Source organism: Columba livia, chromosome 3 (genome assembly GCF_036013475.1).
Source record: "Columba livia isolate bColLiv1 breed racing homer chromosome 3, bColLiv1.pat.W.v2, whole genome shotgun sequence".
Taxonomy (NCBI): domain Eukaryota; kingdom Metazoa; phylum Chordata; class Aves; order Columbiformes; family Columbidae; genus Columba; species Columba livia.
In genome coordinates, this window is record NC_088604.1 from 63,441,291 (window position 1) to 63,465,821 (window position 24,531).

Here is a 24,531-nt window from a genome sequence, read left to right on the forward strand (position 1 = left end):
TAATCTGGAAGGCAGGTAATAGTTTATTGTTCATTAATTGTCCAGTTCGTTGCAAAAACAAATTTAAAAAATAATCTTAACAGCTGCTAGGAATCTGACCTTGTGCCCAGAAAATGTGTAAAAGCACAGCTGGCCCTGTCTGGGCTGGAAATTGGCTTTAAGACTAATGGCAAAGACTTTATTTCAAGAAAGTACTTAGCTTTAGAAAATGAATAGGGGCTGCATGTTCCAAATGTCATCTGTCAATTTAACAAATGGCAACTATATGCACATCTTAATGCCAGATTGCTGTTTCATTAGGCTCCTCGTGGGTTATTCCTTCTCCATAGCTGGCGTTTTTCTAGCTGGAGCGGCAGAAAGGCAGGAGGGCAGAGGCTCCTCACCACTGCAGCTCCGTGGCACAGCTCCTCGCTGCTTTGCGGGGCAGCAGGAGAGAAAAGAGTGCAAAATGAAAAAATCATGGATGAAATTGGCAGGGAGGCAGATTCCTTGGTACAGCCAGGTTGAGCTCAGCACAGGACCAGGCACAAAGTTATCTTGGAGTTAGGTTGGTAATTACAGCCTCGGTGCGCAGGTTAAGTGCTGACTGCTGCTGAGTAGCGCTGCCCGGTGCTGGTCTGAAATCTGAAGGGAGCAGGCAGGTGGCTCCAAACAGGAGAACTCTGTAGTTGTGCCGGAGCGTGTAACGGAGGATTAAAGGCCTGCCCTACCTTGAGTAAGACTTCCAGGAACTAATGAATAAACGTTTCAGTACAACACACTGAAGTGGGTGAGCACTGAGGAAACAGCCACGTCACAGGGTTAAGGTGAAGATGGGAAAGGGACAAGTCTGAGCCCCCTCACTTGGCCCAGCGCCAACCCATCACAACGCCAATCCGTCACTTCCCTCTGCACTGCCACAACTCTGTAAATCCACATGTTGAACCTCCTTGAGCTGCAGCTGCCCACACTGATGTTGCCAGCTCTTCCCTGCAGTGGAAACACTACTGAAGCGCCCTACGTTGTAAGTAATCAAGGTTCTGTTGCGACCATGCCTGAGAGCTTCCAGTTCTTCCCGTTGTCACGGGCAGCTTGAGCATCCTGACAGGATGAACACAGTTAACTATTAAAAAAGTGCACTAAGCAGGTATAGTTTTGAATTATTCATTCAGGCTGGTGCTGCCAGTACAAATACTGCACAGCATGACTGGAAAGAAGTTGGAAAGGTTAAGACAATTAATTTCATTTAAAAAATCAAGTATTTGCTGTCTCCAGGGTCAGGTTTAGTAATAACAGGCTAGCCACTACACAAGCAGAGGGTTTTCTTGCCAGGGAGCTCTGAGTGTATGGTGGGGCCAGGAGAGCAGCCAGGTAGTTTTGTTCCCAGGCTAAACTGACTTCATTTGCTTGTACCACTGGCATTGAGAGAGTTGATGCTGTGATCTGTAAACCACAGGTAACGTGTGCTACTCTCCCTCTATCCCACAGCACTCCTGCTAGGAAGCTCCTTCTCCTCAGGAGTCTTCCTGCTTGAAGGTGAGGGGCTCAGTAACTGAGCTGCTGCATCCAGCACCTTGCTGGGAGGCTTTTGGGAAGGGAAAATTGCATTGGGTCCCCACAAAGTGCTGGCACACAGGCTGAGATCTGTGCAGACGCAGCAGAGGTCTGTTGGGGAGTAAGGAACAGAGTTTACCACGAGTCCAGTCTCCTCTACAACCTCTTTTCCTGCTCAAATTTGTCAAATTTTTTCAAGAAAAGCAAGATTTACAGGGACGTAGTATATAAAAACATGTACTTAAATATTTTCATTTTACTTCCACTAGATGTGTGGAAAAAGCTGGTGAGCTTTTGAACTCAGTGTCTCTACAGCTGATTGTTGAAAAGCTTGTCTGTTTTTTCCACCTGTATCATTTGGCTCAATAAAAAATGCTGCCTCTCCCTACAAACCTTGTTTCTCTTGCACAATACGGCTGCACAGATAAAGGCACTTGTTTATATCCTCGCAAATTAATGTGACTGTAATGGTTACCTCTCAGACTTCAAAAGAGAAAGTAGGAACCCAAGTCAAGGAGAATGTCAATTTTTATTACCCTGCCTCACAGAGAAAGCTCCAAAGGTTAAAGAAGTGCCACGACGAACCTTCCCCCATATGTAAATGTGAAATCCTGACACCACAAAAATCAGCGGCCAGGCAATTTCCTCTCCAAGAGCACTACAGCCTGAGTCACTTCTCAATTTCGGAAGCTGTCCCTGCTTTATCCAGCAACATGGGCAGCCCCACAAATGCCGCGGTAGCAGAGGCTGGCAAGTGCGACCACAGCTGCGGTCAGTGCATCGCTCTTCAGCCCAAGTCACTGGCCCTGGGGAGGGCAGAGTTAATTACACCATGCTAAATGTTCAGGTCTACAGAGCATTTTATTTTATCCTCTCCTTTTTGTTTTTTTTAAAAGACAAAGGAAAGGCGCTATGTGAAAACATCACTATGGAAACATCATGGGCTCCCTTGTACTTGCCTGCCAAGTGACTACCTAACTGAACTTTTACATCCTATTGGATTGCTGCTGGCCATCTGCTCTCCTTCAAACTTCTCTGAATTCCTTATTTTCCTGAAAAGTTCATTTTTAGAAAGGAGGAAGGAGGAGGCAAGGGGAGAATCCAGCATTCTTGGTTAGCACAGAGCTATTGTGAAAAAGGAAGACAAACCCACTTTGGGGCAGCCCCTTAAAAAGACAAAGATCCATATTTTGCAAAGTAATTTCATAGAAAATACCCTGTATCTAGATGCACTTCAATGATAAGAGTATATACTGGCAGCCACAAGGCAAAACAAACAGCTGCTTCTAGTACTCTCACACTAATTGTCTTCCTCTCCCCTTCTCTCATCTAGCCTCAAACGTATTTTCTTCTAAAATACAACAGTTACTGCCTACACTGGAGCTGTTGGCTGCAGGCTCCCCAGCCTTGCTCCAAATAAAACACAGAAACAGATTTCCTGCCAAGCACTGGGGAAGTTTGAAGGCTTTAGTTTTTTAAAAAAATATAATCTTTTTATCAGTGCCCTAAGCCTGCCAAAGGTAATTATGGGCCATGGCGCATTTACGTTAATGTATAGGACCCACAGACATTTCAAAAGCTTAATGGAGAAACTCAATACATGTACATATTGAAAAATAAATTAATTAAATTAAACTGTCATGTAAAGATATCACTTAATTTCGCAGAGCGGAAGGCACTCTTAATGAGAATGGAATGGATCAGTGAGCATTTCAAAACCCAAAGCTATAATTTAAATTCAGGTTCTCCTCTTGTGCAAGTCACAAGACATATTTATTATAGCCTTGAATTGTCAATGGTAATTAGTTTAGCAGAGACAAAGCCGTGTTGTTTTGCTTCCTTGCCCTCCTAGCTTATTCAATATATTTTGATGTTAGACTATTGACAAGCAAACCAAAGGCTGAAATAAAATCAGGTTTGCCTGTGATGAACTGGCAAAAACACAGTTCAAGGTAAATGTAATGCTGAAGCCTACAGATTTATTTATCAAGCAGCAAGGGAAAAATGGTGAGGTGAGCATTTAAACTCTTTAAATAAACCAGTTGAATATATTTACTTCTGCTGTTGAGGCCTGCTTTGTGGCAACATAGACACAAATAGATAAAAATGAGTAAAAGCACTGTGAAAACGAATAGCATCATTTATAAGCTGCTGGTCTGAGTTTTTCCAGGTGGCAGCAACAATTAAAATTGTTGCTCTTGACACTTTTATGGCTAGAGCCAAGGCCTGAGACCCAGATCCCCAGCACGCAGAGAGCAACGCTTCTTCCAGGCTGTGCAACCCATCAGGCTCTTCCTTCCCGGGGTGCCTCTGGCATGGTTTGCTACAGGATTTTATTTGGTTGCAACAGCTACAAACCAAGCCTGTGCTTCCACAGTCATGAGCAATTGTCTCCTTCTCATTGAATAAGTATTCCAAGAACAGCTCAGTTCTTTTTCTCACATTCTTCTTTCTGTAGTCTCCAATTTTCTTTCCTGTTAATTTAATTTTCTGATCTGGAACACTGAAACCGCTCAGCTCACTGGGCTCTAACTGTCCTGGCTGCCTCCTGCCTTCTACCAGGCCCTGTGTTGAGCTCAGCCATGGAGAGGTTTCTCTGAGCCTGAACCTGGAGCCTTCTGCCCCGGACCTCTGTAAGTTCTTCTGGAGCACTCCAGTTTGTGGTTAGGAAGAGGTGCAGCACATCAGATAGGGACAGTGACCCCAGGACATCTCTGAGGAAGCCAGGAGGACCAGGCTCTGCTGCTGGCGGGTTGCAGGAAAGGAGGACAGCCCTGCGCGGGGCGGCAGGGAGAGGATGCAGCCACCCGCCTACCAGTTCTGGGGATGTCACGCCATGGCTCTGATGAGCGGCTTGTCTTCAAACATGAGTTAATATCTTTCTTTTATAAAGACACCTTGGGTATCTGCATTTGTTCTTACATTAGTAAAAGGATTTTAAGAATGGACTACATTTTTGCTTTCATTGTAATCCTTTAGCCATTTGTTCCCCAAGCTAATTATTATACTTACCCCCCGCCATTCATCTTAATATTAGACTTTTTTTGCTCACACATTACACTAAATAGTAAAAAATACCTTTTATAACCTAACAATAGTTTTTAGCTTGCTATGCTATTCCTCTTTTATGCTCCTTTTCTAAGATGCACATTATTACCCTTGGTCGCTCTTACGAGAAATTTAAAAATTTCTGTCACCCTCTTCAGATTCCTTTGGCTTTGACTGAGACTTAAACTGTTTTCTAAGTGACAGGTTACCACTGGCTACTATTATAAAATATTTCTGTTCCATTTTTAAGGATTGCAGAATTAGACACAGCTTTTAGTGTTCTGTGCTATCCTACTATCAGTAATCTTCCTACTTATTTACACAGCTCCTACAGTCACATTATCCAAATGCAGACAATATTCTTCTTTGAAAGAAGGTAGTGGAGAAGGAAAACATTCTTAGTCACTCCGCAGAAGAAGAGGTGCAGAGAGATTCATGTCCTGGTCCAAAACAATCCATAGGCTGCAATTCCTACAGTCACTGATGTCAGTGACAAGCCAGAAATCCGATGCCTTCCTTTAATTTGGACTTCAGTGACTTCTTCAAGGTATAAGAAAATTATGGTCCAGTTGAGAACTGAATGTATGGATCTGCACAGACAAATAGCTATTTTGTATCACCAGCCAAATGCCACAACCACAGGTCTGACCATTCCTTGCCAATAAAGCCATCGCCATCATTAGAAACAGTCTTTTCTTAAACAGCTTTTCCAGCTTAGCTGTCTGGTTCAGGAGCCCTCATGGTTCCAAAGCTGATGACATCTACGAACAGGGTCACAACTGCTCTTGCTTATGGGAAGGAAAAGACTCAAGAGTGCCGCAACAGTCAGGAGAATAGGACAGGTCACAGGCATCAGTGGAAGGAATACTATTTCTAAACTCTGAAAACAGCTATTACGGTAAAAATGCTTCTTTCTCACATTAATTTGTAAACAATAAGTAAACACACACAATACAAATTCTAAGCTATTAGAAGCAATGGTGACAAAGTAATGCTCTTTTAAAAAATGTTTAAAAACACTTTGTAAAGTATTTATTTGAATCATCTAAAAGATTCAATCATATTCAGTTTTTATAGTCATAAAATTCTAACCCCTCTTTTACATAAAAAAAGTTAAGTAATTTCTCAAATTTCTGAGCATCAGCTGAATAAACGGCAAACAGTTTCATGCTTAAGATGAGTATCCACTAAGAGGTATATAATACAGACTGAACTGTACTTGTATTCCTAATTCATTAGTGGAACTGTAAGGCCCTCTTCTGGATTATAAATTACTGCATGGGCAAGCACAGTGCATGGAAATAACAAAGCCAAGCAACGCTACAAGAAAATAAACATCTCAAGGATATTTTCTTCATACTGTTACTGATTTCGTTGCTTGGTTTTCACATGTATCTACCCCTCTCAGTTGTTATAATTTAGTAGCCACCAACAACTTCAACTTCCTAATGGATTCTTAATGATAAAGCATTTCTTATGCTAATATTCACAAGAGGAGCAGAAGTTGTGGAGAGCTTCTTCACAACTGGGTATGAAGATGCTGTGCAGCCAACTGATACTTGCTTATGCTTATTAGGAATAGCATACACAAACTGAGACGTGATTCTGCAAACATACCTGTCTACACAGGTACGTGACTTTCAGAAGTTAGGTTTTAAAATTTGGCTTATGCTAAAGGGGGTGTAAAAAATAATGAAGATCCATTAAAATGGTTTTATCTCAAATCTTCAAGGACTGTACAATTCCTTATGTGCCTTTTGATTAAATATACACACAAGGAGTGTGAAGGTGTTACAAATGTAACCTTCCAAGACCTTTACTTGGATTTGCCTAGGCAAACAGCTACCATTGAAAAGCAAGATGCTTCTCCACAGACAGAAGAAAATATTTAGAATGTGATGGACAGAATGGCATCATTTTAATGGATCCATCTGTCTGTAAACAACTGAACTTGAATCATAAATTTTCCTTTTTCTAAAAAGAGCCCCTTATTCTTCTGCTTGGTCATGTATGATAACAAGAAATCACATACACAGAAACGCAGGAACAGGTAGTAAGTGTCCTATTAGTAAAAACTCTCTACAGAACATGAAGACAGTTTAACTGGACTGTACATTTTAAAAAAGAAGGATGCTAAAGAAACCTTCACCTATCATTTTTTGTTAAGTTTGTCTCCCAACACTATAGGGCTAATTACGATGGTCCTTCTTCCGTACTTTTGATTTTGGTGCTGCCAAAAAGAAAAAGGGAGAAAAAACATTAGAAGGGAAATACAGTAATACCAGTGCCAGCATTCTTTTGCATGAGGTTGGGATCAAAATGGATCCATTAATGTGAAACCTACCGTTGGGATTTTCTTGTCTGTAGAAAGCTTTTAACATTTCCACTGCCTCTTTGGCACGATAGCCAGAAACACACTGTTCAAATGAGAATGATGTTCATGAGTGAATCTGAGAATAACATATTCTCTGCTTCACAATAATGCCTTAAGTGCAGAATAGTTGTAAACAACTGTACTGTCTATTCCACTAATTTAACCTGTACCTGTAACTATTTGGGCGTCAAAAAAACTCCTTTTCAAGCTGAACACCTAATATGTTTCAAAAATAGTATGTTGAGGCTGAGTAAATAATTTCCCTAATAACTTAAAGTTAGGCAGAACGAATTTTCTTAGTAACTTACATAAAATTTTAATGCAATCTCCAATTCCTTTCTTATTAATGTGTTTCCAACTTCATTATTCTTCAAGCACTTGGAAATGTAAGAGACATACACTTATGTATTTGTAGATAAGATTCCTACCAGAAAACATATATCCACACACCTATTCTTTATTCCTAACAGTCACCTCTCAGGCCTTGTTGGTCCTTCCAAAATATTTTTCCAGGGTATGAACATTAATGATAAAGTGTTTAAATGTCACTAACACTAAATGAATCTCCACCCACACTAGAAAATAACAAATTACACCTATACATCCCACTGCAGTTGCCTACAGAAACAAAGGATTTGTAGTAGCAAGGATCTTCTCCCTTCTTTCTTCTGAACACACAGAAGAATTAAATACTGTGTGTCAATATTAGCAAATCAACACTCTTCCAGTAATGATTATATTAATTAATTCAGATGTTAGTCTCACAAACACCCTGACAGAAAGATGCTTAATATGTTTACATTGGACTGACAAACAATATCAACATCCTGACTGAAATTCTTTCCAAGCCTTGAGCCTTCAGTGCTTATTTACAATGCTGAAATAGATTACTTGTTTTTTACATTCATTACACCATAAATGTTAAGAATGGAAAAGAACTCCTGGAACCCTAGTCAGTATCTTTGTATAAAGGCAGGATCATCTACAAATGCATATAATGTAATAAACATAATACTATAACTACACTCTATATGTATGTATAGGTATACTAGTATAATGCTGTAAAATTTCTAGATTTATGTATACTGTACCTTCTCTGAATGCTTGTCTAGCCTTTCTTAAATAACAAAGATGCCTCATTCTCCCCAGACACTGTTCCAGTCCTTCAGTATCCTTACTGTTCAGAAAGTTTCCCAGTATCTTAACTAAATCTCCACTGTTACTTTTGCAGTCCATATTTATTTCGGGATTTGAATTACATGAAGCAGATATAAGCTGATGCATTTTACCTCGTGTGCAGACAGACTGAGAGAAAAAATACAAATATTTCCAGTGTCTCAGCTAAAACCAGTAACTTAGTAAGTTGCTGTTGCTTGATCTTCATTGATTACATACTTGTAATATTTATCTCCTTTCCTCCATGATGCATCCTTTTAGCTATTTTAAGACTGTCACCAGGCTTTTCCTCCATTTCCTTTAATCGAAGGACTTGACTTTAACAGAAAATAATGTAAAAAATTTAAGTTTACTTGATTTCTGATCATCTTTCATCTGAGTTCTCTTAAACGGATGCATAACGTTCTTGAAGCATGGTAACAAAGCGAGGCACAGCGTCCTAGTTGAAAAACAAAGGAAATCATTTTATAGCTTACTTCAAATGGTTCTCCTGTGTCTACCATGTCATCAGATGAGATGCTCAAAACTGAGCCACAGCCTCCAAATCGCTCATTTCGACAGCCATATACGACCCGTGGAATTTATGTGAATCAGTTAAGGTATTAAGTTAAAGTGAAAAGCAAGCAGGAAGTAAAACAGTCTGATTTAAGTAGTCATTAAATTTCACTAAAACGTGCTTGTGCTTTTCAAACTAAATTAGTTTGCACTACAATTCCTCTCTCATAAAATCGAAGTTACTTCTGAGTAGTGTAAGGTGTATTGCTGAAGATGCACATTCAGCCTTCCTCAAAAAAGAGAAGCCTGAATCCCAAAGCAGAAGCATACAAAGCCCTGGTCTACCAATTGTTACAACATTCAAAACTGAACAGTTGACTGAGATTAGATCATTTTACATAAGAACCGATATCTCTAAAATGTATTTTTACATCCCCAAGGGAAATTGTTCTTTGTCATAACTGCACCATTTCTCTTTCATTCTTGAGTCCATGCAGTAAATGGAGGTGGGTGCAGGCTCTCAAACCTTAACGTGTTACCCCTCTTGGCTTTGCCTGACAGTGTCAAGCCCTCCTCTGCGGTCTTACTGCCAAAAGAGTAACATTTCAACATCTGGTTTCCCAGCATGAATAAGCACGAAAGGATACTCATCAAGCGCACAGCAGCTGCACACATGATACAAGGCTCTACAGTTACATACAATACTGTCTGTGGAAACACTTCTGTATAATCCCTGTTGTGTTGCTTGCACCAGTCAAGGACTCGATCGATTGCGACCATTTCTGCATGTCGAGTAGCCTAGGAGATAAAAATAAACATTTTCTTAAAGTTTGCAGTGATTTAGAGATTTAAGCTTCTCACTTATATGGCTAAAAATGAAATAAAATGCAGTGTCATAAAATCACTCTTTCAAGTCAAAGGCACAATTTGCCCAACATCTGATTTATTAATAATGGAATTATTTTCACTCCCGTTAAGGAAGTAACGTAATGCTTTCTAGAGGAGTCTCTTTTTAGTACACTTCTTTGCTGGTTCAAGTTGCAGGCGAAATTTCAGACAGCCCAGAGCAGAATAAATACCCAGCCCACGAAAGAGCATATTCAACCTCAGTCTCACATGTGGCACAGACAAGATCCACAAGCGCAAAACAGTTTTTTCTTCTACCTGTCCCCAGGCAGAGGACGCTGCTCAGAAGTTCTCTGTCACACCAGCATAGTAAGACAAGACATGAAGTCTCTACTTGAGAGTTAAGGGACACACAACAGCCCACTAGAACAACTGATCTAGCCCACTGTGCTTCCAAGAGCAAGAATGCACGCTGGGTTACTCTCTCTGGAAATACTAAGCAGCTGCTCCTGCCTGGTACCTTTTTCTCCCTCTGTCAATGTCACTGTGCCTGCACAGAATAAACATGCTGTGAATACACAATAATTTCAGTACATGTCTGGAACCGCTTGGCCTGCAGTGTAGACACAGTATTTTCGGTCTGCATCAGGTTTAACGGTGCCTGGGAATACATACATGTACAGTAAGTCCCTCAACTAATAGGCAGGGATTGCAGCATATGCCTGATTACAAAAAGACAGAAGAATATTGATTTCTTTTTTTTTTTTAATCCAAGTTGACGGAACGATTAATATCTCAGAGGTCACAGCAATAGGTATGGCACAAAAGCCTGAACAGAAGAATGTGCCAGTCCCGCTCTGAAATGTCTGCAGCGGTGTGTTTTGTCAGTCAAACGTCACAGCAAAAAATAACACAAATTACTAGTTATAAAAGGACTCTATCTACAGTTACAAAGCCTCATGCTAATTTGAATTAAGGCTGTTAGTACTTTCCTTCTTTTTAATTTATTCTGAAAAAAGGATGGTTTTGAGATGGGCATTAGACTAAGACTTCATCAATCCAAATTATACTTCTACCTCTGCTACATATATCTTTGTGTGACCTCAGAGAGCTTCCTCTCAAGAGACAAACTTGGGTTAATGTTTAGCACTGTGAAGATCTGTGGTGAAACCTGTGAGATGCTCCATGTGGCAAAGGACTCATGAATAAATAAGTTAGTGGTAAGTTTAATACTGTTTAAAAATATTGTAAAACTCCTGCACAGATCTACATTGCTGATGCCTACATTAGTAAATAGTGCAGTGCCAGAGGAGTGTATTTGTAGAGCAAAACAATGCTGAGGACTCAACACCAATTCAGGGGAGTTCACACTGGCCTAGCTCCAGTTTAGTCCCAAGGACGGTATATTCCAGGCAGCAGCCAGTGTGCGTTCAGTATGGTCCCCAAGTGCATCACTTCACTATAGCTTCATCTGAGAGGAATACAGTTTGCCATCTCTGAGACACAAACCAAACCATGGTAAGCAGACACAATGAAGAAATTTATTCCATGAGTGCACTTGCAATCTGAACTAAGATAGTTTTGTGCCCCTTGGATCAGAAGAGACATGAATACCAAATTGTTTTTTCGACTCCTAAGCAGAAATTGAAAGCATGTAAGCAAGAAGCCTTCCTTACTGGAGGAAAACATGCCTCTAACCTATGACACTGCTTTATACTAAGTACATCAAGTAGCTTTTAGGCATCTGCTGATCATAAGAGTAAAAGTTTAGAAAAGCCATGAAGCTGCTCTAAGTCATACCAGCTTCTGCAGTCATAGAAGACAGCTACTCAAAAGAGATTACACCTAATACAGAACATTACTAGATCCCAATGCATCCACATCTTAAGTAATACATATGGGTTTGGTCATGAAGACATGGGAACACCAGGACAAATCCACCACAGGGTGAGAAAGGATTATCCAAGTTACAGAACTGCCTGCATACAAAGACTAACTAGACTACAGCTCTTAACGTGCTAGATACAGTCATTAGTTTTCCAAGTAAAGATGGCTATGGTAGAGGTTTCTAAAAATCAAGAAGAATGCAGAAAAGCAAACAGTAAATTGTGATGTATTGTTTCTCATAAGAAGCAGGCATCCAATGAAATTATCAGGCAGCAGATTTAAAACAAACAAAAGGAAGTACTCTGTCACAAAGCAAATAATTAAATTGTGGAACTCATTGCCACAGGATGCTATGGAAGCCAAAAACGTAAATGAGTTCAAAAAAGGGTTAGACAAATTCATGGAGGATATGTGCACAGACAGCTATCAGAAACAATGGTCCAGATGCATTCTTGGGCTCTGGAAGTGCCTACGCTATTCACTTCTAGAAGTGGAAATTAAATGTAAGGGGAAGGGTTATGCTATTCTCTTCTTGTTTCTCAAGCTCTTTCCTTAAGTATCTGCTAAAGGTCCCTCTTAAAGACAAGATATGGGGGAAAAACTGACTTTCTAGGTCTGTCTTAAGATTTTGTATTGTATTAAGCTATGATGAGGTGGTATTTTTACTTATTTGCTATGTGTAAAATAACATACAAAAAAGACAACTTTCACTTTGCATCACTGACTCAATTCAAAAGCTTCTATAAACCCCTACGTTTTTTTTAACTTGCGCAGCCTCACATTTTAAAGCAAAGAAAACAAAAGCAGGTAAGAGTAGCAAGGTAAAAAGAGAATTATTGAAGAGTAGCAAATGGTGTTCCAAGAAGAAATTATTTGAAGCTGATGTCAGTGGGAAAAAAGCCTTGACAAAGCCTTAAAATAGTGCCCCAAACTGTGGCAAATGTTTTATAGGCAAATGAAGATATCATCACTTCTCTGAAAAGCCTGCTTTCAGACAAGAATTAACAAGGGAGAGTGAAGGGGGCCAAAGCTCTAAGTTCTATATTAACCTGTAGCTTCATTAGCAATTTAAGAATGTAAACAATACTTCAATTATTGTGTACTGTATTTGCATGATGATTTGGGCAAAGATGTGCTACAATTGACCCAACAGGAGACAACACAGAGGAAGAATTCTGCATGTATCAGCAAAGGACCTATCACAGAGAGCATTTTAGTGGGAAGCAAATGACTGCATCACAAATAGGAACAAAGATGTGAAAAAAAAACCCAAAGCAAAGGTTGGGAAGGGTCACATATGCTATAAGGATGAAAATTTTCAGGTTGGTCTGAGGCAAAACTGTGAGCAAGCAAGTGTGGGAGATGCCAGAGGGAACACAGTACCGGCACAAGCTTGTGAACGTATTGCCAGGCTGTTGAAAACTAGTGTCTCACATGGACTGTTCTTGCACTATTGCCCAGTGAATTAAAGTAATGACATGCCTAACTATTCTGACATGCTGATGCTGCAGCCGCGCTCCTAAAAAATTAAATACAGCTGTATATAAACTACCCTCTTCCAATACCAACATATTCCAGAAGAATGTGATGATGACGAATAATCTTGCAAATAACTCCCATAGAGGGAGCGGCAGCATCTCTGACATGAATGTGTTCAGTTATGGAGGTGCAGGGCAGAAACAAAGTCTGCATGGTGACAGGAGACAGGCTGAAGAAATGTGAGAGCTTTCTGCAGTTAAATCTTTTTGCCAAAATGAGCAGTTTAGGAACAGAATGAAAGAAGGTACAAAGAAGACACTACCTGCTCCCAACTCGAGTCAGTTAGATCAGAAGATGCAGGGAGTTACTTAAGGTGAAATGGAATTTATTTCATGCAAAGCCTAGTGGCAAACTGGTTCCTGAGCAAGGGCAGAATTGTAGGGACAGACTGCAGATCTAACCGTATAACTGATAACTTCATAAAAGTGGGAATAAAGTTTTCAGGGAGTGAAAAAAGCCAATATATTATAACATTACATTTAGGAGGTCAGAAAGCAAAGGCTGAAGGAAGAATTGCCAAACATCGAACATGCAAAACAAGTCGCATAAAAAGTAAAAATGTCTTGAGACAAAACATGTGAAAAAGGAATTCGAACTGCTATACTGACCTTGAGATGAGGCTTAAGTATAATTACAGTGCTACTCCTAAACAAAATTAACATTTTGCCTTTTCAATAAAAATAACGTGGAGAATGTGGTCAAAGGACAGAATGAGAGGATGAAAGCAGAAATTACAGTGTATGAGATGTAGAATTAGGACATTAAAATAATGAAATTGCCTAAGGCACAGAAGAGGGATGAGGGGCAAAAAAACAAGCTGATATATTGTCTCCATCAAAAAAATACTAAAGAACTCATGCATGAGGCTGCCGATCTCATAGCAATGCTTTTAATACATCAAGGGAGAGTATCATAGGACTTAAACCTGTCAGAGCAAAGAGTCACCATAATAGGAAGGACGCACAATCCTCACATCTATAGGTCAGGATAGTCTCAACAGCAAAACAGGCAATAAAACAAACTTTGAAGGTAATATAAGGACTAGTCTATAAAAGAAAAAGGAAACAAAATACAGTGTGGATTTACATAAGACAGTCGACATTAAATTAACCTTGTAACTTTCTTTAACAATTTTTTTCTTCTAGGCAAGAGAAACACCAATTTCATCTCCCTGAACTTCTACAATGCATCCACCACAGCTCAACATAACATGTGAAATTACTGTCAGTCTAGGGAAAACCACACAGCACAAGCAATATAAAGTAAGCAAGCAAAAAAGAGAAGTTGCCAAAGACGCTCAAAGATCATTTTGCTTAAATATCTTCAGTTATTACATTGGCATTAACTGGAGAAACACCAACAGAAAATAGCTGACAATGTGATGCCTTTCATGTGATGAGCATCACTGAAGAGGTGGATGGCCTTACAGATCAGAGTAAAAAAATCAAAACAACAAATGAAGAATAACAAAACAGCATGAAAGACCAAGGAAGCTCCAGAAATGATGGGTGGACTTACTTCCAGGGAGAATAGGAAGTATTATTGCTATCGAACAAGGCACAGGAGAAAGTCCATCTGGAATAAAGCATATGTTTCTGGTTAAGTGAATCCAAGAGAGATGAATCAAAGCTGGAATGGAGAATTATTAGAATGAACACAGAAAGCAAGCCTGTCTTCTGAGAGGAGATTAAACGGTTGGCTTGGGGAAAACAGGGAAAAACAAGAGGCAAAAGGGAGTATAACTTTATATAACTTTGTATAAAATAATCTCCGAGGTACGTAAAAAAAAAAATTTAAAAAAAAAGGGACAATGCTGTTATAAGAACTGAGATAGAAACAGACTATTAAAAGTTTAGAATGAGAAATCAGATGTTTTCTAGCCCTCTGAGGAATGATGTTCTGGAGAAGTCCCACAATGTGAGCTGGGACAAGAAATTACTTTTAAAATGAAGCCTGGCAAATTTATGATGTCTGCTGAAACTGCCACAATGGTTGAAGAGGTTTTTTTCCCCCCAAGATTGCTCCTAAATAATGCCAGAAATCATTAGAAGAAAACTGAAAACAATTTCCTGAATTCACATTTCCCAGCAAGTGCCCCTTTCAAGTTCATGTTTTCTTTTAGACTATACGGAGCAATTAAGTATCTGACATAAAATTTAGAAGCACCAAGTACCCAGCATTTCCAGTCACTATAATATAAGCATTTATGAAAATTAAACCACAAAATAACTGAACTTGAGCTAAACAGAAATTGAAAAAACACTTTCAAAGATAGTAAGAGTTTACTGTTCCAAAGCACAGCTGATTTTTTAAAATCTGACTACTTGGATTGAAGCACGTACCTTCAGACAACCCTGATGTTAACACCAAAGAAGTCCAAAAGCTTCCCTAATAATTTTAAAGTGATTATTTTAAGTTGATTCTGATTTTATTGTCTTATTGTTTACGTTCTGCCTGTTTATTAACATGTGATTTTTACACAAGTTTAATATCTCTGGCACAGTTTTCCCAAGAAGTGTCTGCTTCCCCACAGTGCTTACACTGATTTAACTTGAAGCACCTTGCTTCTCTGTCATCTGGCTTTCTTGAGTTATATTGGAAGTATCATCATGAATTATGGATTGTCCTGTGGCACTAATTAGCACAATGATTCATCTTCACTGTTACATTTTTGATCTTAAAAAAACCTCATTTTTACCTTTTATTGTATTTTCAGATGTGAGACATCTAATATAAATTACAGCCAGATTCTGCAATCAGAGTCATTTCTACAAAACTTCCAACTGTATAAAATATCTGTAGGTTTTAATGGGTCTCACAGCATGTGTAAGGTCTAATTTGATGGGTAAAATTGCAAGCATGAGGTCTAAAGCTTACAGGCAATATCTTTTTAAAAAGAAAATTTTGTCAATTGAAGAATTTATGTAAACTAGACATGGGATTTTTGTTACCATACAGATTCTGTAACTCTACACAACTTCCCAACTCCTTGTCTTCCCCCTGGCCCTTCCAAAATGAGGCTATCATTTATTACTTTATTTGTACAGCAGTTTTCCTAGAATAGCAACAGAGCTGGATTTCCAATTTATATTTAATTGTTTTTCAGGTAAGTGTATCACGTAACATGAAAACACTAGTTTGCTAGAATTTAAACAGAAAGTCTGCACAGGTCACTCCTACAGAATCATAGAAAGTCCTGAGGTGGACGGGACCCACAGGGATCATCGAGTCCAACTGCTGTCCCTGCACAGGACAACCCCACAGCTCACACCATGTGTCTGAGGGCTTGTCCAGTCTCTCCTTGTACAGTGTCAGGCTTGGGGCCGTGACACCTCCCTGGGGAGCCTGTTCCAGTGCTCCACCCCCCTCTGGGGGAAGAACCTTTTCCTAATGTCCAACCTGAACCTCCCCTGGCACATCTTCCTGACATTCCCTCGGGTTCTGTCATTGGTCACTAACGGCGCCTGCCCCTCGTCTTCCCCTTGTGAAGAAGCTGTAGACCATGATGAGGTCTCCCCTTACTCTCCTCTTCTCCAGGCTGAACAAACTCAGTGAACAAAGCCAAACCCAGCCACTCATACAGCGTCCCCTCCAAACCCTTCACCAACTTCGTAGCCCTCCTCTAGACACTCTCTGGCAGCTTAATATCTCACTCTTCCCTCACTCATAACCCCCGGGTGATTCTAAAGGCCTCCAGAGAGCAGGTCTGAAACCCAAACACCTCCCGGGGACGACAGAGTCTCCGGTCCGCACCATGACTTTATGATCCCCCCTGCTCCGCTGTCTCCCGTTACTCCTGGCACCCTCCCGCTGTCTCCCCGCAGCCGGGCGCCGAGGTGGCACTTCCCCAAAACCGCCCGTCCCCTCCCTCAAGCCCTCCTGCGGTGACGGCCCAACCGCGGCCCCGCCGGTCCCCGTCCCGTCCCGCCCCGGCCCCACTCACGTTCTTGGTCTCGTTGACCTCGTTCCTGCCGCTCCCGATGGCCTGGCCGTTGTGCACCAGCAGGCAGCCCACAGGAACCTCCCCGCACTCCAGCGCCTCTTTGGCCTGCGGGACAGACGGACAGGCGCGGACAGACAAACGCGCGGCACAGGACAATGTTACTCGCGGAAGGCACGAGCCAGCCGTTAACGAAGCCCAGTCCTCCCGCCCCCTCGGCGCTGCTGCCAGGGAGGCCCCGGCCCGTCCGCCCCGAGGCTCCCCGCTCCCCGCAGGCCTCCTCCGGGGCTCCCGGCCGCCCGCAGCCCTCACGGCCGAGAGGTGCGCCGGGAGCGCCCCGAGCCTTGACCGCCGCCCGCACTGACCATGTCAAAAGCCTGGTCCATCCAGTGTAGGGTCGCGGCCTCCTCCTCCTCCATAGCCGGCACCGGCGGAGCGCGGGCGGTGTTTCCGGGAGGCCGGGCGGCGAGGTACGGCGGGCGGGGCTGTTACCCCCGCCCCTTCCGCCGACACGGGGAGGCGAGGGGCGGCCGGGCTGGGCGCGCAGGATGCTGCGGTCCCTGTGGAGTTTCCTCAAGCGGCACAAGAAGAAATGCCTCGTCCTCGGCACCTTCCTCGGCGGTGAGTGCGCGGCAGCCGCGCTAAGGGGCGGTCATAGGGGTCGGCGCGGGGCCTCTTCGTTCCCGCTGAAGCGCTCCCGGTTCCCGCAGGACAGGCCCCCTCAGAGGCGGCGCTGAGGCTCGGTCGCTGAGCCCGACGAGCCCCCGCTGGTCGGGTGGGTTCCCTGCCGGGAGAAAAGCTCCTTTGCCCCGGGGCGAGCCAAGCGCCGGCCTCTGGCGTGAGCGGCCCGGCCATGCCCCGGGGTCGGTTGGCCTTGGCCCGGCCCGGCCGGCGCGGTGGGCTTGTTGCGCTGGGAGCTCCGCAGGGGCGTGGGGCGGCCCTTCGCCCTGCACCCACCCACCGCCTTCGGGACAGCCTGGGGGTAGCCGGGCTTTCCTCAGAGGCAGCGGGGAAGATCTACACGTCGTCTCTGTCAGTCTGTAAACACTGGGACTCGAGTTGTCTGGGTGTGCTTGCGGCGGGTGTTTGTGTTGCTTTGAAACATTTAACCGTGTGAAGTGCGGGTGATGTTTCTATTACTATTTTTAGAACGGAGGCTGAAAGCCTGTACTTTTAAAAGTGACTTGTGCATTGAGGTGAATCGTCAAATGTAAACCAGCTGTAGACACAAAACTTTTCTGGAGACGAAGACTTATATCAATTATGCAAGTCGTTCTTTCTCCCTTAAGGCTGTTGTCTAACCGGTAGGGTGGTTATGGTCTGGTAGATTCCTCCTTTCCTTGAAGTTATTATAAGGTTATTTTTTCAGTTATTTTTAGAATTTGATTTTTAAGAACACCTTGGACTTATCTCTTGTGTTTAATAATAAAATGTGTATCTGTGCAGCTGGAGATTAGACACTCCTCAAAAGGTACATCCATGTCTTTGCATGCTCAGCCGTCAAATCTACTTATGTTACTTATATCTTATGCAAATGACTCAGAATTAAATATTACAGAGATGTTAAGGAAAGTTTGTATTTGTTTTTACCCACTGGAACTTGCCTGAACAGTTCAATGTTCTGAGGGCTGCAGGGTTTTTGCAGTATGTTTTTTGCCTCATGTTCAGGTGAGTCTCTTGTGAAAGTGCATGGTATATAGCTATGACTTGCCTTGGTTGTTGTGTCCTCTTCATCCTTTTAGCATGATTTCCTTCTGAGTTTTTTCCAACAAGTGCTGATTAATACATGATAAGAGGTTAGACAATGGTTACTGAAGTACTCGTCAGACCACTTCTCCAGTTCACGCCTTCACCTGCAGGTTTTCTGACTCTGCAAATACAGCATAATGTAATGTTTACCAGTTTCTGAGCCACCACGCTTACAGCCCACCACGTTAAGTAAACAGATTTGCTTTTGTATACCATGCTGTAACCTGCAAGCTGTTCCCCCTTGCCTTCAGCTGTCTTTGTGAGAGTGGTGGGTGGAGAAATGGGAATAGTAAAAACATAAGTTGTCCCAGTTTTAGCTAGAAAATGTGGATCAATGTCCAAGTGGGAAAGCAGATAATGGGGAGCTTGTAGTCTTTATGGCCTGAAATCCTAAATCAATCATGTATAAACAACCCTCTGCCAGCCTGCAAACCATCTTAATATTACTGAATTTGCAGCTTTTTCCGTATTATTGGTGCTATTTACAGTACAGTGTCACTTTAACTAAAATGCTACTGACTGAATGAAGTACACTTACAAAAATGATCAGGGACTAAAATAAAGTCATTTAAAGTATGACTAATCCAAAAACCCCAAGATGCACCTCTTCTAACAAGCATTTCAACTTCTGACTGAAAATATTAAACTGTGCCATTGTTACCTGCAGCATGGATCGAGTACCTGTTTCCTCAGGCCATGTTGTATTTGAGGACTCTGTAGATAACTGCTTTTTTGTATTTGAGACCCCGTAATAAATCAGGGCATCGACATGCAGAAGACATTATTAGCTGCCACCAGCTGCAGCTTGCACCATGATATTTTAAGGGAGCCTGGGAGATGAAGTGACTAACTGCAGAGCACTGCATTACAGTTTTTCAGCAGCTGAATTGCAAGTGTTTTGGCCCTCTGTATATTGGTTATGGATCAGACCTTAAAATAACCCAAAGAGCTATGGTAATGCCACCACCAATGAGTCAGAACTCTGAGATCAACAACGGACTCTCCTCCAAAAAATACTATCTAACATTGAAAAGTAGAATGCAACTTCACGTCGCTGCTTTTACTTGAAGGCAGAATATTAGGAAGTGGCTGAATGATTTAAGAAAAGCATCCAAATCTCCTCATTTAATACCAGTGACTGAAATCTACATCTCCCTAGTATGTGTTTAATTTTTTTTTTTTTTAAAGAGCTGCAGGAGCATTTTCTGGGAAGGATGGTATAACAAGGAAAATGGGATATCACGGGTTTTAATGATTTCTAGTCTTTAACTGACACATGGTCAGATATTAATGTGAATATTTAATGATTTTTTTGACAGTATGGAAGAGTGTCTACATTGTTAGTGATACAATGTTGTCTCAGCGTTGTGTTACTGAAGAATTACTGCACCAAAATCTGAGTTGGTTGGTTGCCTTTCTTCTGCTGAGATGGGTTCCTTGTGCATTATAAGTGTCTGTCATGCTTAGTGTGATTTCCGTCAATCCCAACACTGCAACAAATTTGCTGCTTATGAAGATACAAAACTTGTAAAATAAGACCTCAAATTGAGGGAAAAGCAACTGTGTAATAGGTGTAATTTTCCCTTAACCATAGAGAAGGGTTGAGATGGCCTCAACTTCGCAAAAATCATGTGCAAACCCTTTCTTCAGAAGTCTGTTCTTCTAGCAGTATAAATTGCATACTAAAGAGACTGAAATCTCTTCAAGGAAGCGAAATCTAGTGCTGTGGGATCAAAGCCCCTAGAAATATTTAAAGTAGAGAGCGAAATGAGATAACAAAACTGCAAGGACATGTGATGTTCACTTGTTCTCATTGGTTTGCTAGATTTACCTTAAAGTGCTTTTTATCTCAGTGCTCAGCGTTCAAGGCAGATTTCAGTGCATATTACAAAATGATTCAGTGTTAAAGTTCTCACATTGCAGTAGAAGAGCAAGTCCAGGGTGTGTCTGCAATGTGTGGTTCTGATTTCAGCAGTGAATGCATTATTGCTCAATTTCATCTGTTGCAACCTTTGGCTTACAGAAAAGACATTTCAGTTCAGTTCAGAAATCTGTCTGTTTAGCAAGGAAAGGTGTCTTGGTTTGTGAGTGTGGAGGCGTTAAATAGGTTTTGGTGGGACTCAGTGGTGCCAAGGGAATAAGGCATTAGTGCCTTTCTATTTTAAATAGGGTTTTCAACCATAATGGGGCATTTATATGTCCGTTGATGCATGGCTTTCTTGTACATAAGGACAAACCACAACTTACAGAGCTGTTTGCTCTAGAAGGGTGCAGGCTTCTGTGTGTCAGCCCAATTTCTACATAATGAAATTCTTAAAACTGAAAAATTTCCTTTTTTTATTTTTTTCTGGGGGAAGTACGGCAGTGAGGGTAAAGCTTACATAGGGTTGTAAAGAGATTCCTGAAAACTTAATGCCTTGTAGTTACTCACCCTTCTGCTCATCTCTCTGTTCTACTTATGAAGAAAGGAGAGAGCTGAGGGAGAGGTAAGCTTTAACTTATGTGATGTGAGAAATATCCTCTGAGGCCACTGGCGTGAATATGTAAGAGCCTGCTGATTCTGTAAGCTCCTGCCATTATTTGTGTTTAGGTGGGAAGAGGCTACAGTGTTCCAGGCTAAGAGGGCTACACAGACAAATTAGAGCATATTTATCTCAGTTCACTGTTAGAAGATTAATCAAAGTGTTGCTTCCAAAGTATATGGATTGTAGACCCCAGATGTGGGACAGTGCTGTGGTTTAACCTCTGCTGGCAGCTAAGCACCACTCACTCCATCCCTTGCTCTGGTGAGATGGAGGAATCAGAAAGATAAAAGTGAGAAAACTCACGGCTTGAGATAAAACCATTTCATAACTTAAGAAAAAAGAAATAATAATAATAAATTGAAGCAGAAGAAAGGGAAAAATAAATAAGAATAAAATAAAACCCAAGGAAGATAAGTGATGCAAATGAAAACAACTGCTTACCACCAACCAAGCAATGCCTAGCCAGTCCCTGAGTGGTGGCTGCCCCGCCAACCTCCTCCCTTGTTTCATATGCTGAGTGTGACGCCATATTGTGTGGGATATCCCTTTGGCCAGTTGGGGTCAGCTGTCCTGGCTTTGTCCCCTCCCAACTTTCTGTGCACCCCCAGCCCGCTTGCTGGTGGGGTGGTGTGAGAAGCAGAAAAGGCCTTGACCTGTGCAAGCCCTGCTCAGCAACAACTAAAACATCCCTGTGTTATCAACACTGTTTTCAGCACAAATCCAAAACACAGCCCCATGCTAGCTACTATGACAAAAATTAACTGCCCCAGCCCAATGCAGCACAGACAGCCAATACAAGTGTAAAAATATTTCACTTTGTACCTCAGTTTTAAAGCAGTATGCATTATAGTTAAAGATCCTTACTGAGGGTTTTGTACCTGAAGGTTCTGGCAGCAGCTGATGTAGTCCTTAGTTTGTACCACTCATCCATTTCTGAAGTGTTTGAATTGGAAGTGTTGGGATTATAGTTGTTTGCATAGTTCATGATTTATTGAAGGCAGGAAAAGGTTTACGTAGAAATTACCTTCTGGTCAGTCTCATTATTGCTGAATTTTCCTAATTTCTGTTTTTGTTTTGAGCATATGGGAAAGGTTCAGTATGGAGTTCCATCTATACAACAGTTTAGCTAGTTAGACATGAGTAAAATGTTGCTGCTGCCACTTTTTGCAGACCTCCTGTCCCATACCAAGAGTTAAATGGAGTTAATGTTTTTCTTTTATGCAATTTTTAAGACTTCCAGTTTATCCTTAACTTCTGCTAATTTTAGAAATATATATTTTTTAAAAATGTAAATTTTCATCCATCTCCAGGTCTGTACATTTCAGTTTATTTTCTCTGTTCTTTGTTTTTATTACCCTACATTTTTTCTCTTCCCAATATTTGTTTCAGTCTTTTCAGTACTAGTTGTTCACATTGTAGTAGTACCAAACGTGCCTTATTTGAAAGGTAAGATATCTTTTCTCAGGGAAGTTTCTTTTACTGATTCAAGTCATCGCCCTTGACATTTCAATTAATTTTGAAAACATTATTTCTGAGTATTACTTCGTCTATCAGCATTAAAATACTCAAGACCCACATATTCCCCCCAAAATAATATGCATCCCTTATGGTTTAAATTCAAAGAAAGGAGCTGAAAGGGCCTTTCTTATGTTTCTAAAGCAGCTTGTAATATGAAAATCTCTCTGTAGGAGTCTATTTACTGGGAAAATACGGGCAGAAGAAAATCAGAGAAATCCAAGAACGAGAGGCAGCTGAATACATCGCCCAAGCCCGAAGGCAGTATCATTTTGAAAGTAATCAGAGGACATGCAATATGACAGGTAAGATAAGGAAATAGCTGCTCTTCTTGATCGGTGGAATTATTTGGCAATTTATAGTGCATATTGACAGGATGGAAGAAGAATAGAAAATGTAGGTGAATTAAAAGTCTTAACTAAACACTAGTGCATAGAGTCATCTTGCATAATAAAACCAGAATCTGGAGAACAGAGGATTGAAGGTATTTCTAGGGCTCATCTTAACCTTTAGTTTGAATGTATCTATAATGTTTTGATTTGAAAATATCTATCTCTAATGCATACAAATATACATGCAGGTTACAATTTTTTCTCACTTCAAGACTCTGTATATTGCCGTAAACTGTACGTGGTATTGAAGTGTGAAAGAGCACCCAGATTCAAACAACAATGAATTCACAGCAGGTTTATCTTCTTATAGCATGTTGTTGGTAAGCTACACAGAGAACTTGGTGGGTAATTTTAATTTACAAATAGGAAACATATCAGCCCGTTAGTTCCCTATATTTGAACAGTTAAAATGTACCTGACTAGCTGGGTGGCAAAAAGGGTAAGTGTTTATATTACAGCACTGGTCTTTGGTTTTTAGAGAGGAGATGGTAGGGTAGAGTTTAACAAAATAGTTGTCATTCTTGGAAATATAGGCCATTCAGAATTATTCCTGTGAAACAAACTGGGGAGCATTTTCTTCTTCTGTTGGAATTTGTAGTGGCTTCTTGGGTGGCTGCAAATGCTTTTTGTACATTGTATTTACCCTGACATGGAATACCCTGGTATTTAATTGTCTTCTTTTCCATTTTGTAGTGCTGTGACTGATTTTACTGCAAGGACTAAGTTTTTCTTTGCCCTTTGTTGCAGTCTTGTCAAGATTTTTCATATTTTGTTGTTAGTATTTATTATGTTCTGTGCATGCTTGTTTTCCATTTCTTGTTCCCATCATGTAACAGCAGACCTGACATTGAATAGTGTAAAATATTTTTGTCCCCATCAGCTTTAGGTTTTTGGGTTTGGTTTTTTTTTTTTTTTTTTAATGTACATTTCTCTGGTTTTCTTGTTGGGAAAAATACCTCCGAACCGTAGGTCATTTTATTCTCATTTGGAGAAATGCAACAGTGTTGATTTTCACCAGATTTTTTTCTGGGGATTTGAGGGCACCTATATGCAGATACACAGGGTGCGAGTACGTCTGCAGCCAGAGCCCACCGTGAGGTACAGCCATGTCAGGCTTGACAGAGGCACACAGGTCATTGCACCTCTGAGCACTCCCAGGGTTTCCTGTTCTGTTTCTCCTCTCAGCTTTACCTGGTGAGCAATGGGATTTACATTGTGTAGCAGCTATTGAGTGAGAACCGTGGGTAGGTTTATGATGATGATTTTTTTTTTTTATGTTGACACATTTTTTTCTTTTTTTCTTTTAATAACAGTGCTGTCAATGCTTCCAACATTGAGGGATGCCTTAATGCATCAATTAAATTCTGAGAGTCTCACATCTCTTCTTAAAAATAGGTAAGACTGTTTTGTTAATTGTGTTACAGATCGCTTGTTCTGATCACAAGGTTGTTTTCAAATTATATGTTTATAATGTAGAGAGCACACAGGATTTTGGTTCTGTGTCCCATTGAG

The 24,531-nt window shown here is 41.1% G+C and overlaps 2 protein-coding genes across 5 annotated transcripts in view; one reads left to right on the top strand and one right to left on the bottom strand.

Annotated features, from left to right (window-relative positions):
• Window positions 1-17,411, bottom strand: ADAT2 (adenosine deaminase tRNA specific 2). Of its 3 annotated transcripts, XM_065057256.1 has the most exons (7): window positions 17,204-17,411; window positions 16,842-16,946; window positions 9,274-9,424; window positions 8,608-8,714; window positions 6,926-6,998; window positions 6,731-6,811; window positions 1-1,080 (listed from the first exon to the last, which is right to left on the bottom strand). In XM_065057256.1, exons 1-6 carry the CDS (start codon window positions 17,255-17,257, stop codon window positions 6,771-6,773), a joined length of 531 nt encoding a protein of 176 aa, XP_064913328.1. In that variant the 5' UTR covers window positions 17,258-17,411; the 3' UTR covers window positions 1-1,080; window positions 6,731-6,770. The 3 variants fall into 3 exon arrangements, 2 of the variants coding, with proteins under 2 accessions (XP_064913328.1, XP_064913327.1); XR_010471407.1 differs by having other exon boundaries at window positions 1-6,811; window positions 8,485-8,714; XM_065057255.1 differs by having other exon boundaries at window positions 1-6,811.
• The window catches only part of PEX3 (peroxisomal biogenesis factor 3), an 18,152-nt gene continuing 10,899 nt past the window's right edge, over window positions 17,279-24,531 (top strand). For both annotated transcript variants that reach the window (XM_065057253.1, XM_065057252.1), the window contains exons 1-3: window positions 17,279-17,459; window positions 22,801-22,932; window positions 24,333-24,414. In XM_065057253.1, the coding sequence (XP_064913325.1) occupies window positions 17,387-17,459; window positions 22,801-22,932; window positions 24,333-24,414 (287 nt within the window). In that variant the 5' untranslated portion in view covers window positions 17,279-17,386. The remainder of the gene's footprint in view (window positions 17,460-22,800; window positions 22,933-24,332; window positions 24,415-24,531) is intronic.

Coding starts and splice junctions, on each gene's coding strand:
- ADAT2 (XM_065057256.1), bottom strand. CDS start 17,257: ATGGAGGAGGAGGAGGCCGCGACCCTACACTGGATGGACCAGGCTTTT. Junction 8,715..9,273: donor AGCTGCTGTGCGCTTGATGA/GTATCCTTTCGT, acceptor ACTGATTCACAT/AAATTCCACGGGTCGTATAT. Junction 6,812..6,925: donor CAGACAAGAAAATCCCAACG/GTAGGTTTCACA, acceptor TCTTTTTGGCAG/CACCAAAATCAAAAGTACGG.